Source organism: Sander vitreus, chromosome 16 (genome assembly GCF_031162955.1).
Source record: "Sander vitreus isolate 19-12246 chromosome 16, sanVit1, whole genome shotgun sequence".
Classification (NCBI taxonomy): domain Eukaryota; kingdom Metazoa; phylum Chordata; class Actinopteri; order Perciformes; family Percidae; genus Sander; species Sander vitreus.
In genome coordinates this window covers 16,992,761-17,006,149 of record NC_135870.1, presented here as the reverse complement: position 1 = coordinate 17,006,149, position 13,389 = coordinate 16,992,761, and the positions used below count along the sequence as shown (strand labels likewise).

Sequence of the window (13,389 nt, the reverse complement as noted above, 5' to 3'; positions counted from 1 at the left end):
AGAAGGTGGTGCTTCTTGCACCATCATTAAATTTAAGTGATAATCTTAAAGATTTTTATTTAAATAAATGTCTGTTAAGTTACTGTCTATCACCGAATGAGGTAACAGAATGGTGATTGAGCCTATGGCTTATTGGGGTTAGCCCTTGCATTTGCAGTATTACGAACTGCCGCACAGTTAGTGACGCATTTTCATTTCATTTCATCACCCAGCAGTAGTTGGTCCGCCAGAGAGGGTAGACGGAGATAACGTAACAGACTGAAGCGGCCTTGTGTTTTTTTCTGGTCTTTGCTAACTTTGCAAGAAAACAGTTACGTTAGCAGAACAAACAAAAAGCAATAACTACAGACGCTGAAACAAGTGCAAATCTAAAGAAAAGGAAACAAATTTGATGTTCAGAAGAAGGCAACTGCCAACTGACTGATGTCACACAGGCGACACTGTTGTGATCTCTGTGAAGTACAAAAAAAATAGCTGCCGCCAAAGAGAACGAAATGGAGATTTTGGAGATTGTAACTTTAGGATGTAATTTTGACCAACAAATTATTTCCATGGCTACAAGATGGACCCTAAAGACTCACAGGTTATACTCTGATATTAACAAACTGACATACAGGTACTTATTGAGAGTCATGTATTATAATGCTGCAACATACTGTACAGTATTTCATTCCATTTTTGACCCTTATTTAATCATCTCATGCCCTTTCTCTGTGGATTCTCATGCCGTTTAACACTGTGACCATAGTATATCTTTAGAGGACAAGCGGCTCGAGGCCATCACTCCCCTGGCAGTGCTCCCACTGGTCTGAATATCATCAGAGCTGATGTCTCCCCAGGCTTCTCTCCACTGTAAACAATGGGCTGCCAAGCAAAGAGATTCCACACTCTTAATGCTCCTTAATTGAATCCTCCTCTCAGATGGTCTAATTAAGTTGGGTTTCCACACACACACAGACACACACATTAGAGCTCTCAGTCTTCCTCTATACCATTCATATTTAATTTATTATTTTTTTATAGTCGAATAATATTTGAATATTTAATGCTCAAATGCAGCCTGTTATAAATATGTACTACACTACTCAGGGTTATGCATTGTCAATGCCACTGTAAGCATGTGGTTGTTGTTACACGTCCTGTCCACTAGAGGGACTTCCAACATCAGCCTGGCCTTGAAGGGGATCTACGTCATGGCGCATTGCATTTCTGGCACGCCGCACGCTGTCGACATTATTTTCCACCACGCACACAGCGACAAACACAAATCAACAGAGAACTCTGTAATGAAAGATTATCTAACTAGTGTATTGAAGCGGCTCTGTTGTAAAGGCAAAGTTGCTCGGTTAGCACAATGACATCATTTTAGAAAGCACAGCCGAAACGATTTGTCATAAACTAAGTAACAATAGTGTTAGCCACGATGCTAACGGCATTGATAACTAAGCCAAACGGTGCTGCCACTACTATTTTAGTGATTTATAAGCAACCTGTTTCTTGCAGATTAACACGTTACTGAGAATACAGCTGTTAGAAGGTAATATATGAAGTCAAAGCTAACTCTGACAGCTTTAGGACAGCTAACATTAACTTTAGCTATCTCCATGAAGCTCCTAAGCTAAGCTCCTATAGTCTATATCCTTGACGTTCCACTTCCGGGTTGCTCTGTTGCCGCCGGAAAATCCGCCGGATTTCACTCATTTAGGCCAGATATCTGTTGCCTTGAGCTTCCTTTGTGTTGGCATTTTAAACTCCGGTCGATTTATGAGGACTATGGTTAACCTTTTCTTTTTCTGTTGTTTTCTGTTGCACGACTAAAACAACTTTTAAACATACACGTGTTCCACCAGAACAAGTTCCTTCCGAGCCTATTTTGCAGTGGCACCGCAGCTTTTCTCCAGTGCTTAGCACCGCCCAAGGCAATTGTGATTGCTTTAAAGAAATGCCAATAAACCAGACCACGTTTTCCTCCCATCCCCGAATGCTATGTGGAGTAGCCAGACTCTCCTCCAGCGCACTTTGGAGGAGGGTCTGGCAAAGCAAGACTAAAGCTCCTATAACTCGCGACGCAGATAGGAAACCAGAACGAGCTAACTATTGATAAATTACAACATAAGCATTTTGGCTCAGTGGATGTCGATTTTAAAGTCATGTTAAAACTATTTCCCATCGTTCTTCCGATTTCCAGCCACAGCCTGTCACTCCCTCCTGTTCTAACGTTACTTAGTACGTAACGTTAGCTCACAATGCCTTGCGTTTCTCACTCACGTATCTTATTGTTCATCAGATGTGACATTAGAAGAGGGAGATTAGCTAACGTTAGCCAACCTATTTATAAAAAGAAAAATCGCATTCGAATAGTAATTTCAGCATTCAAAAAGTATTGATTTTTTTACTATTCAAATTATATTCAACTTTCGAAATTCGCAGCAGACATTTTCACTTTTTTTGTTTGTTTTTTTTAAATGGAGGAAAGTAAGAAAAATGATAAAAAGTAAAACATATTGTAAAAAAAGAATGTAAACAATGTAAAAGAAAAATGTCAAAATACATAAATATTGTGCAAGGTACAGTTTGGACTTGGAAATTGACAAACCAATCTTCACTCAAGATTCACTTACTGGTCTGTTCTGGAGCTTTCAACCATATTGCAAGGTCTTTATCATCAAATTAAGCTCGCTCAGTTGTCACTGCACTGTAGAAATGGTGCTCAAAATAGTGGTTAACATTTTAACATCTACCTTTCGACTTGGGTTGAGATTGTTTTTTTAAGAATAAATACAAAAGAGAATAAATATGCGCAATAGCAGACAGCCACAGACAGACAATCACACAACACTGCTGGAGCCCTAATCATTATTCAGACTGTAATCAATAAAACCTGCCTCAATTAGCATAGTAATGGCAAAGACTTACACTGTCTGATTGAACAGAGGAGGGGGGAGAAATGCTCAAATATGGATGCACTGAGCCATACTACTGAAAATCAAAAATACACAGGGTACATATTTTTGAAATACATGAGTAAAAAAGGAAATAAGAAAGCACAATGAAGCAGGTTATTAGCAAAGAATGATTAGAAACACAGCCTCCCTTTGTTGAACTTGAGTGATTCTGCAGAACTTATTTTAAACAATTAGGTAACAGCCCTCACATGCATGAACAAAGTGCCTCCTGGTCTACAACAAAGACAGTTGCACCTGCCGACTGCCATGAATAAACTAAGACACAATATTACATTTGCATCCGTCTGTAGAAACCAATCCTTTCATCTTTCATGCTATCTTTCACACCCCCACAGCTCTGTGATAGTTGTTGTCCGAAGCCCTTCACCTGAACCAGCACAGCCCTCCTCTCTGGTTGATAGAAAGATCAAAGCATTTGCTTTTTCACTCAGTGTCGCAGAATTCTGCTGTGCAAATGGGAGGTAATCTCATCCTCTCTTTTTTCACCCTGTCGCTCTCAGTCTCTTGCTAGTACTGCTCATGAGCTGCTGGAGGGGAGAGTGTGACCCGTTTTATAACCAGCAATCCATAAACATGCATAAGATGACACAGGCACAGAAGAACACCGTGCACAAGAAGCTAGTGTTTCCTGTGTATTGTATGCAAGCCTACGATTGTGGTTATTCACTCTTTGTCCGCTAACAAATCCTCATTCCTCAATGACAAAATAGGTAATTTGTCAGTGCTTTCCAAAATGACTCTTATGAGCGTTTTCTGATCTGGAACACCTATCGGTAAGACAGATATTCTGGACATGCAAGTAACAATTAAGTAACAAGTAACAATTACAATGTCAGTCTGTCCACCACTTTGTTCCACTCCGAAATATCTCAACAACTATTGGTAGATTACCATAAACATTGGTAGAGACATTAGTGGCCCAGAGAGGGTGAAGCCTACTGACTTTGGTGATCCCCTGACTTCACCTCTACAGCCACCAGTAGGTTGACATTTTTTGTTTTTTAGTCGCATGTCATGACCACCATGGGACCGATTGCCATGACATTTGGTACATATAATCATCATGGTTAAGGATGGAGAAACATTGTCTTCATGGTTTAATGAAACCAACACTGATAGAAAACAGCATACAAACCCTAGTCCCCCATGTCAAAATCAGATGCTTTTATGCTCAATTCTACAAATATTTAGACTATATTTGAGGTGGTATATATATATATCACGATGTTTCCTGCTTTGCAACTGAACATTGAACAAACATGATTGTGTGAACAAAGGACTGTTGCCTATTTTTTTGTTTGCTTTGGGAGAGGACAGTATTTATCTGCACAACCACAAGATGTCGCCTGTCAGGAAAACATACAGTAATAAATATGAGTTGCTTTTAGACACTTAAATAAATGACCACTGCTGTCTTCACAGTGTGCAGTGCACTGGTTGGTTCATTGCGCAAATAAATGAAGTGTAACAAACTATCTATGCCATGGCCTCCACAAACAGGTCATATTATTCAATAAATGTTTTGTGAGTTTCTGTCAGACTAAGGTTTATGCAAGAGGAACAGATTAAAAAAGTTGTGAGGAATGATAAATGGGTTTCTGTGTAGATTTATGTGCAGTATGTGGGTGTGTTTGTGTGAGTCTTACACCTGCAGAGTGAGGACATTTCTTTAAGAGGGTATTTTAGGATAAGGACTTGGGTTTAGAGTTAGTTAATTTGGTTTAAATTAGGTAATGGTGTTAGGTAGGTACTTATTAAGATTACAGTAGGTTATGGTCATGTGTGTAGTTCTAGGCATTTTGGATAGGAAACAGGGAGTGAAAAAAGTCCGTAGTGGGTCTTCATGATCCAAAAGAGTGTTTGACTTTTTGTGTTTAGAGAGAGAGAAAAGAATAAGTTTATATGTTGAGTTATGTTTGGAATTGTTGATAAAGGATGATGACTCAGACGTATACACATACACCTGCATTTAATTGCCTGTAGGATTCTAAATGTGCAGAAAAGTGTGTGTGTGTGTGTGTACGGTATATGCAAAAGAGAGAAGGAAAGAGAAAGGTGTGTGGCCATATGTGTGTGTGTGTGTGTGTGTGTGTGTGTGTGTGTGTGTGTGCACCTGAGTCTGGTATGTCCTCTAACTGATGAGTCAAAACTGTGTGTGTGTGTGTGTGTGTGTGTGTGTGTGTGTGTGTGTGTGTGTGTGTGTGTGTGTGTGTGTGTGTGTGCCTCAACTATTACACAATTCCCAGCATGCAGGCAGATAAAGGTATGCCATATGGTAGACTGCACACAGAGGCACATACTAACCTTTTCACATAAACAGAAACTGAGTTGCAACCACATAGCAGTAAACTGACCTTTTAGAGCTTCACCAGATATTTAAACAAAAAGATAATCTTGCATCAACAAAAACAGGGAAAAGAGTCTTAAATCCCAGATAATCCCAGATACTAAGCAGATAAGTCCAGTTGTTTCCAGATGTTTCACAGAGGGACACTGCTGCGCATTCAGCTGCTTAATGTTAGTGCAAAACAGATTATTGAAAATGAAATTGGAAAAAGAAACTGTGTTTAAAGGTAAACTGCTTTAATATAAATGTGCATTGCTACTTAATGGCTGTAATGGAAATAAGTCCATATAGATCTGACGCTGCAGTCCAGCATGTACTTCAGACAGAATGGGAATAGAAGCAAGTAGATGTAGGTGAAATGGAGAGCAGTATATGCACACATGCGTGACTTTAAATCACATAGATATGTTTGTGTGTGAGGTGGAGTGATGCAGAAAAAAAAACACTTTTGAATGCTTGCTTCCACATTCATGAGGTCGACTACAGGTGAAAAGCTGATCAATATTGGATGTGATTCAGCTGCATTTTTCATCTACGGGAGGCAAAGTTCATTCTGCCATTAACTCCGAAAAATTAAACTCTGAATTGTGTGTGTTTGTGGTTCTGTGGGAGAGAGAGGGGGAGTGTGTGTGTGTGTGTGTGTGTGTGTGTGTGTGTGTGTGTGTGTGTCTGTGTGTGTGTGTGTGTGTGTGTGTGTGTGTGTGTGTGTGTGTGTGTGTGTGTGTGTGTGTGGAGGGGGGGAGGATCATCCTCAATAGTTACCAGTTGTGTCAGATGTGTAATAGTTTTTCAGTAGTTCCATTGAAGACATGAAAATAAGATGTCAGTTTGACATGGACTCTCGCACACTCACACAATCTGCAATGCATGCAAAGAAGGCTAACATACAGGCTGTGCAATGTAAGGAAGACACATATCCTACATTCTGAGATGATGACGTAATAGCACATCAGCCCACATCTGTGGACGTTGGAGTCTGCACAAGTCAAGGTCATTGATTGAATTAAAGTCCCACAGCAGGGCCTGCTGTAAGGCCACTGTTGAAGGAAGGCTACATTTGTATTCCGATCTCACTCGAGATCGCAGCTCGCTGTCCGCACTTCATGTGTGGACACATGAACACAGTCACACGTGCTTCTTTTCAAACTGCAGGTTCAGCTCAACCTTAGTCATGCAGACAGCACAGGACAGACACATAGACAGCTTTTATATGGTGCTAGAACAGCTGGATCCGGACTCAGCCATTAAAACAATCCATACATTCCCATACAGTGAACAAGTGAGTCGTTAACAGCTTTTAACGGCTTGGACTCGTGCCAAACAGTCTTAGTCCCACTGCTTTATCCAGGCTGAATAAATGAACAGCCGCTTACCAGTGCTGCCCCATGTGACTGGTCCAATAACTGACCGTGATAGGTGATCACTGCAAACGACCGAATCGATTGCAGTGATTGATTAATTGACGACTGGCTCATTTGTCCGCTGGGTGAAGGCAGCAGCCTCCTCGCTGCGCGCTCCGCTCGGGTCTATGCGGCCAGACGTTTTTGTTAAGTTACCATTAGAAATAAGATTGCAGGCTATTTTTCACAGCAGATTATAGTCTATATTAGGTGATGCCAACGTGAGAACATGTATAATGGTTACTGTGAGTCACAGCAGCCCTCGCTTTGCCTCTGCATGACTTTCATTACACAATGATGCTTCATTCACATCAGTAAAAGCTCCGACGCGCCAGGGGCAAATATCCTCTTCCAGCTAATGTAGTCCAAATAAAACACAATCTAATGGAATTACAGGGCAACCTTTCATATAGTTGGTTACATTTGCTTATCACAGGTGCAGTTTTGAGGGGGCTGATTTAAGCACACATTTACTCAGAAGCACGCCCCAGGCTAGACGGGACAGTCAGCAGACGTGCGAAAAGGGCAAAGAGCCTCTCTGCGCATTACAAAGAAGGGATAGCGCAGTGGTAATTCAACTGGCACACATGGTCTTTGCTTGGGTCGCACCTGAAGACTGAAATACTCGTCAACTGTCTCTCTGATGCTGCTATATAACGGGTTACAAAGGAGGAGAGCTTCGGGTGTCACTCACCTAACTTTTGCTGCCACAGAGGATATCGCATCGTTTCTTAAATTCTTCCTTTTGGACACGGCAGTTCCCATGCTGACATGGAAACGACGCAGGCGGGAAAACGGTTCATTCCAAAGACTCGGAGGACGGAGGACGGAGGAAATGCGACAATGAAAACAGTTTAAAAACCGCAACAACAAAAAAGAAAAGTTGAAGGGAAATCCGGGAGCAGATATGTCACGCACGCGTCTGCAGAGCAAAAGATGCATATAAAGAGGAATGTTAGCCTCTCTCTCTCTCTCTCTCTCTCTCTCTCCGGATATGGGATATGAGCACGTACGTGGGGTAGCTGCACAGCTGTCAGCGTGTGGATGAAAATACACAGACCTATCTCTCTCTCTCTCTCTCTCTCTCTCTCTCTCTCTCTCTCTCTCTCTCTCTCATTGATCTGAAAATGCAATGGGAGGATGCTTGGGGCAGTGATATCACCATCATCACAGAGAGGAGGGGGCTGTGTGAGGGACACTGGTGCCGTCCATGTAGGAACCTCGGCCTTTAATCGCATCCATTTTTGAACAATTATCTGCATGTTGTTATTTAGTTATTGCCTTGTGTTCTGGAAATGGTAATTTTGGTAAAAACCCCCTCTCACCCGTTTCTCTCTCTCTCACACATTCACACACACACACACACACACACACACACACACACACACACACACACACACACACACACAACCGTCAAAATGGTTCTCATCCACAGCCAAGGACAGAGGGAGCAGTGAGGTTGAGGTGCTGCAGTGCTCTGTGAGCATCTCTTCAAATAGCATGATAACAATAGCTTTAGACTGTGCTGTTTTTGTCTGCTGTTGAATGTTTTTTTCAAGCCATTGTTATCAGTATTCAAAAGAGTGCAGGAGACTGGCAGATCACAAAGGGCAGCTCTGAGTATCTGTAGAGGAGAAATTACCATGCAGCTACTGATTAGCACTCCTATGAGAGGTTTCTTTCTTTAAAGGTCCCATGGCATGAAAATTTCCCATTTAACATTAATATGCATTCCCCCAGCCTGCCTATGGTCCCCCAGTGGCTAGAAATGGCGATAGATGTAAACCAAGCCCTGGGTATCCTGCTCTGCCTTTGAGAAAATGAAAGCTCAGATGGGCCGATCTGGAATCTTGCTCCTTATGAGGTCATAAGGAGCAAGGTTACCTCCCCTTTCTCTGCTTTGCCCGCCCAGAGAATTTGGCCCACCCATGAGAAAGAGACATCATGGCTTGCAAACAAGCAAAGTGGCAGTTTGTCAAGGCCACACCCCCACCCTCCACCTTGCCCCCCCCTCTCCTCCTCAATAGCATTTAAAGCTACAGACACAGAAATGGCAGATCCTAAGGAAAGCTCATTGTGGGACTGTCTCTAGTGGCTGTAATTCTGCACCAATGCTGAATTTTGGGAAAGAGACTTCAGATACAGTATTAGGGGACCACTGAGGCCTATTATGCAATTGTGGTTGCAATAGTTGCAATGACTTGATGTCCTAAACAGTTGACCTCCATTTCAATGACGTCATTATAACCTTTGACCCCTCGTTCTAATTTTCGTCAAAACACGGGAAACACCAGGTGATGATGTTTGAGAGTAATTGTAAAACATACATTGTCAAAGAGTTATACTCAGTAACAGTAATACATCGTTTTCTTTCTGCCACACAACATCATGTTTTCATTAATTGCATGCCACTTTGCAACACAGTAATCCAGTAAAGACTTAATTTATATTATACATGATATGATATTTCAATAGCAATCCAGCTTACTACAATGTGCTACACTAAGAGTGGCTCATGCTAATGCTTGGTGGCTAAAGCGTACTGTACCGTCCGTGAAGTCCCAGCAGTATAGAAGATGTGTTAACTCGCACTGCTCAGAGATAATTAATCACTAGTCAATGATAGAAGATAGTGAGTATTGGTCACCGTGGTCTATGCACGCACGCACGCACACACACACACACACACACATATATGCACCTACGGGCACATGCACAGGTAGCAGATGAATCACCCAGTAATGGTCAATTAGCCTTCAAACATCAAATCAGTGAATGTTTCAAGCCACAGGTCATTTCACCAGCAGCTTCAATGTGCAGGGCATCCTTGAGCTTTAAATCTTTTAAAATGTGCTTCTCTTGCACACGCTCAGTCACTCTCTCACACACACAAAGACAAAAGGAATGAAAATAAATAAAGGCAAAGCACCACTGGGCTGGTGTGAGCTGCTGTAGGCTATTAAGCAGTAAATAATTCCAGGCAGCTCTGACGAGGCTGAGGTGAACGTGTGTGGATGGACTGTAGATGAGCATGAGGGAAGGAGGGATGAATGAATGGAGGGAGGACAGGATGGTGGAGCTCCTCACACGAGCCAGAAAAACAAGAGGAGAAAGATGATGGAAAGAGAAGGGGTGAATGAACAGCAAAGAGAGCAGAGGCGAGAAAGGGAGACACAAGGATGAATGAAAGAAGCGATTCATGTTAATCATTCTATAAAAGGAGTGCAGCTATGTGTCTACTACCAGCAAATACCTGCTACAGTAATGCTACAATATGCTGAAAAGGAGTGAGGAAAGTAATGACAAAATAGATTAAAGGCAGTGAAAATGGGAGAACAAGAAAGACACATGCAGCCATAAATCCACATCTGCCCAAAACATTAGTGTCTCCTCTGACCCTGAAAAGCACTCGCCACATTTGATTGATTGCAAAGCAGATCAATATTTAAGTCTGCAACGATTTAAACCAGCCAGCCAAGTAGCCCGGGAGTCACTCAGTCAATCAGATTTTTCTCAAATATTGATTTGGTTGAGAAATGAAAATTCATTCAGTATTAATGAAGAGTAGAACCAAGTTGACATACAGTATACAGTCATTTAATGTGAAAAGTGTAATTTAACTTAACATTTTTAGCCAAGGTGCTGCGTTGGCCAATCATATACAAGCGCACATTCCTGATGGATTATTTTGTAAAGTGAACGGCATATTTCTACTGTTTACCTCTTGTAACGAAAGACAAAGTGTCACTTTGATAACTTTGGTAACCTTCCTCAAACGAATACAAGAAATGAACATAAATACCACATCAATTTTTTCCCCACCATTTTGGGTTTGACTGGCACTCTTTTAATTTAGTCATCTTTTTGCGCCTTCTGCTTCTGAAATGGCATACCTAATGGAAGAGTTAGCGCCACCTATTGCTCATGTCAATGAACCAACTCCTAATATTCACAACAGTAGGGGATGGAAACACATTAATTCACATTCTCTTTTGCCAATTTCTTTGAAAATTTGCGCTACATTAGGATGAAAACGTGGCTACAGTGAGCATGTTGGCATTAGCATTTAGATCAAAACACCCATGTGACAAAGTACAGTCTCACAGAGCAGCTAGCATGGCTGTAGACTTTTGGTCTTGTTGTTTTGGTGGATCATAGATAGTTCCCTAAGTGATAAAGTCCAGCTCTACTTTATTTCAGCATTATCAAACTTCTACAGTCCCAACACATGTAGCTGTCACATAATATCAGTCCTTTTATCTGAGACTTATTCAGTCCCTCTAAAAGTGAGAAAATGTGTGCAAAACAGCTGATAAAAATACCAGGGAAGAACTTGGGTGACAGGGCGAAAGAAGAAGTGAGAAATTGTGATGATGAATTGTGAATGTGTTATACCTCTTGGGCAGTCCAGATATTTAATCTGTACAATGCAAACGTGAAACAAAACTATGAAGTGTGCCCTATTTTTGGAGGCTAATCAAATTTTAGGATAAAGATGAGGGTGATGAATGTGTGTGTAGATGGTAAAGTGGGGGGTAGGATAGCTTAAGAGTGGATTAAGACTTGTAAAGCTCGAAAAGGCTTTAAGTGAGACGATATTAAACGTTGATACCGACCCAAGGGGATGTTAATAACACTGAACTCTGAAATCCTTGTTTCTTTAAATATACTGTTTAATTTAAGGAGGATGGTTTAGAGGGTTGAATCTGCATTAAAGAATGATGCCTCCCATTGGTAATGAACTTTGGTAGTGCATTATAATCTCATTTGCCTTATTTGACGCTTAATTAAGTCTCATGACCATAAGAGAGGATGGTTGCACAAAGCTTCATAGTCAAGTAGTTCATAAGTTTTTTAATTATTCACAATATGAACCATTATCTTTATGGGTCACATAAAATATACTTTTTTTGAGATTTTAATGACGTGACTGTCCAGTGTGCTGAGATTTTACATTTTACTGGTAGTAGGATTGTTAAGCTTTCTGCGTTTAGTTGTTTTTCTGGCTCTTAGATCTTCCTCCTGTAATAAATGTCTTTTATTACATTTATTACAAACACCAGACTTTACTTTGATTTATAGCCTTTCTTCCCTATCCAACAAGGGAGGTAAGTATATCTGTTTGGATTAGTGGGGTGTTCACTTCTATCAATAGTGTGCACTTCTTTAGTTTTTATGCTAGCGGTTAGTCCACCACTTTGGTCCAGACTAAAATATCTCAGGAAAACAATTTTGGTTTTGAGTGAAATATCTCGACAACTGTCAAATTTGGTACAGATGTTCAAGGTCCTCAGAGGATGAATCCTAATGACTTTGGCGACCCTTTGACTTTTCATCCAACATTTTGCCAGCATTTTTGATTATCCTGTAAAATAGCTCAAAATCAACTTGATGAATTGGCACATTTTGTACGCACATTCATGGTCCCCAGATGATATATCCGAATGACTTTGGTGATCCCTGACTATTTCATCTAGTACCAACATCTGATTAAAATGTATATTTGTTCAATACTTTGCTTCATGTCTAAATACCTACAAAACTAATAACATTCCCATCAGCCTCAGCTGAACTTTGTTTAGTAGAAATTAGCAAATGTTTGCATACTAACACGCTAATCTAAGATGGTAAACATCATGTTACACCTGCTAAACATCAGCATGTTAGCGTTGTCATTGTAAGCATGTTTACATGCTACCACTAGCATTGAGCTCACAGCACCGCTTTGCCTCAGTACAGCTTCACAGACCTACTAGCACGGCTGTTGAATCTCTCTTATTTAAAGAATAAACTAGTAAGCTACTGAAGTGAGGAAATGGACAACCATGTAAATGACTGCTCTGCTAGTACCTCCATTACCACAGCCACTGCTTTTATATATCAAGGAAAAACTCAGAAGCCTTTCTAACCCGTTAAGCAAAAAGGCTTCTGATTTGTGCATCAATCTGTCCCACGCTGTTGTGTAGCACTTTTGTTACACAAACTTTACATCTTACTCTTTAATAACATCAAGGACTTTTGCACTAAACCATATTCTCTTGAGGCAGGCAGGCTGTCAGGAGATGAGGGAAAAGAAAGACAGTGATGGGAAGAAAGCAAAGAGGAATGCATCTTAGAGGGCAAATGAGGGTTAGAAAGATGGCAAGAAGAGAGAAAATAATGTTTCACTGCCGGCATTACTTTGTGTGAACGAATATTAAAATGGACAGAAGAAAAGGTCGACATCTACATCAGTGTAATGGTTCATTTGCCAAGAATCAGTGTCACTGTTCAAAGAGAGGGAATCAAAAAGCTGCTGCATATCTGTGAGGACCCTGCTCTGTTGTGTCTGTGAGGTCGGGACTCAAGAGCGGACACCGATTAGATGGTTAGAGGTAGTAACAGGTCTTTAATGAATGCTCAACTGAACAGAAATCTTGCAACAAAGGTAGGTGGTAATCCAAATGGCTGGAGGAGTGGAGGTAGACAAGGCAGGCACGAAACACAGGGCTGGTGGAGTAGCAGGTAGCGTAGGTGACGTTGACTCCCAATGACTGCGCACAGAGAGACCACACAGTGTTAAACAACAAGAGGAGACCACACAGGCGGGGGGCAAGATGGTCTCTGGCTCGATGGTGGGTTTCTCTGATCTCTGAAAATAAACCTTCCAAGAAACAGGGCACACCAAGCCTGTTTA

The 13,389-nt window shown here is 41.2% G+C and overlaps 1 protein-coding gene across 1 annotated transcript in view; it reads right to left on the bottom strand.

The window, feature by feature from the left end:
- Window positions 1–7,668, bottom strand: part of nsmfa (NMDA receptor synaptonuclear signaling and neuronal migration factor a) — a 56,912-nt gene extending 49,244 nt beyond the window's left edge. Inside the window, exon 1 of the mRNA XM_078271491.1 lies at window positions 7,408–7,668. Coding sequence (XP_078127617.1) covers window positions 7,408–7,655 — 248 coding nt within the window. The 5' untranslated portion in view covers window positions 7,656–7,668. The remainder of the gene's footprint in view (window positions 1–7,407) is intronic.
- Between the last annotated feature and the right edge of the window lie 5,721 nt (window positions 7,669–13,389).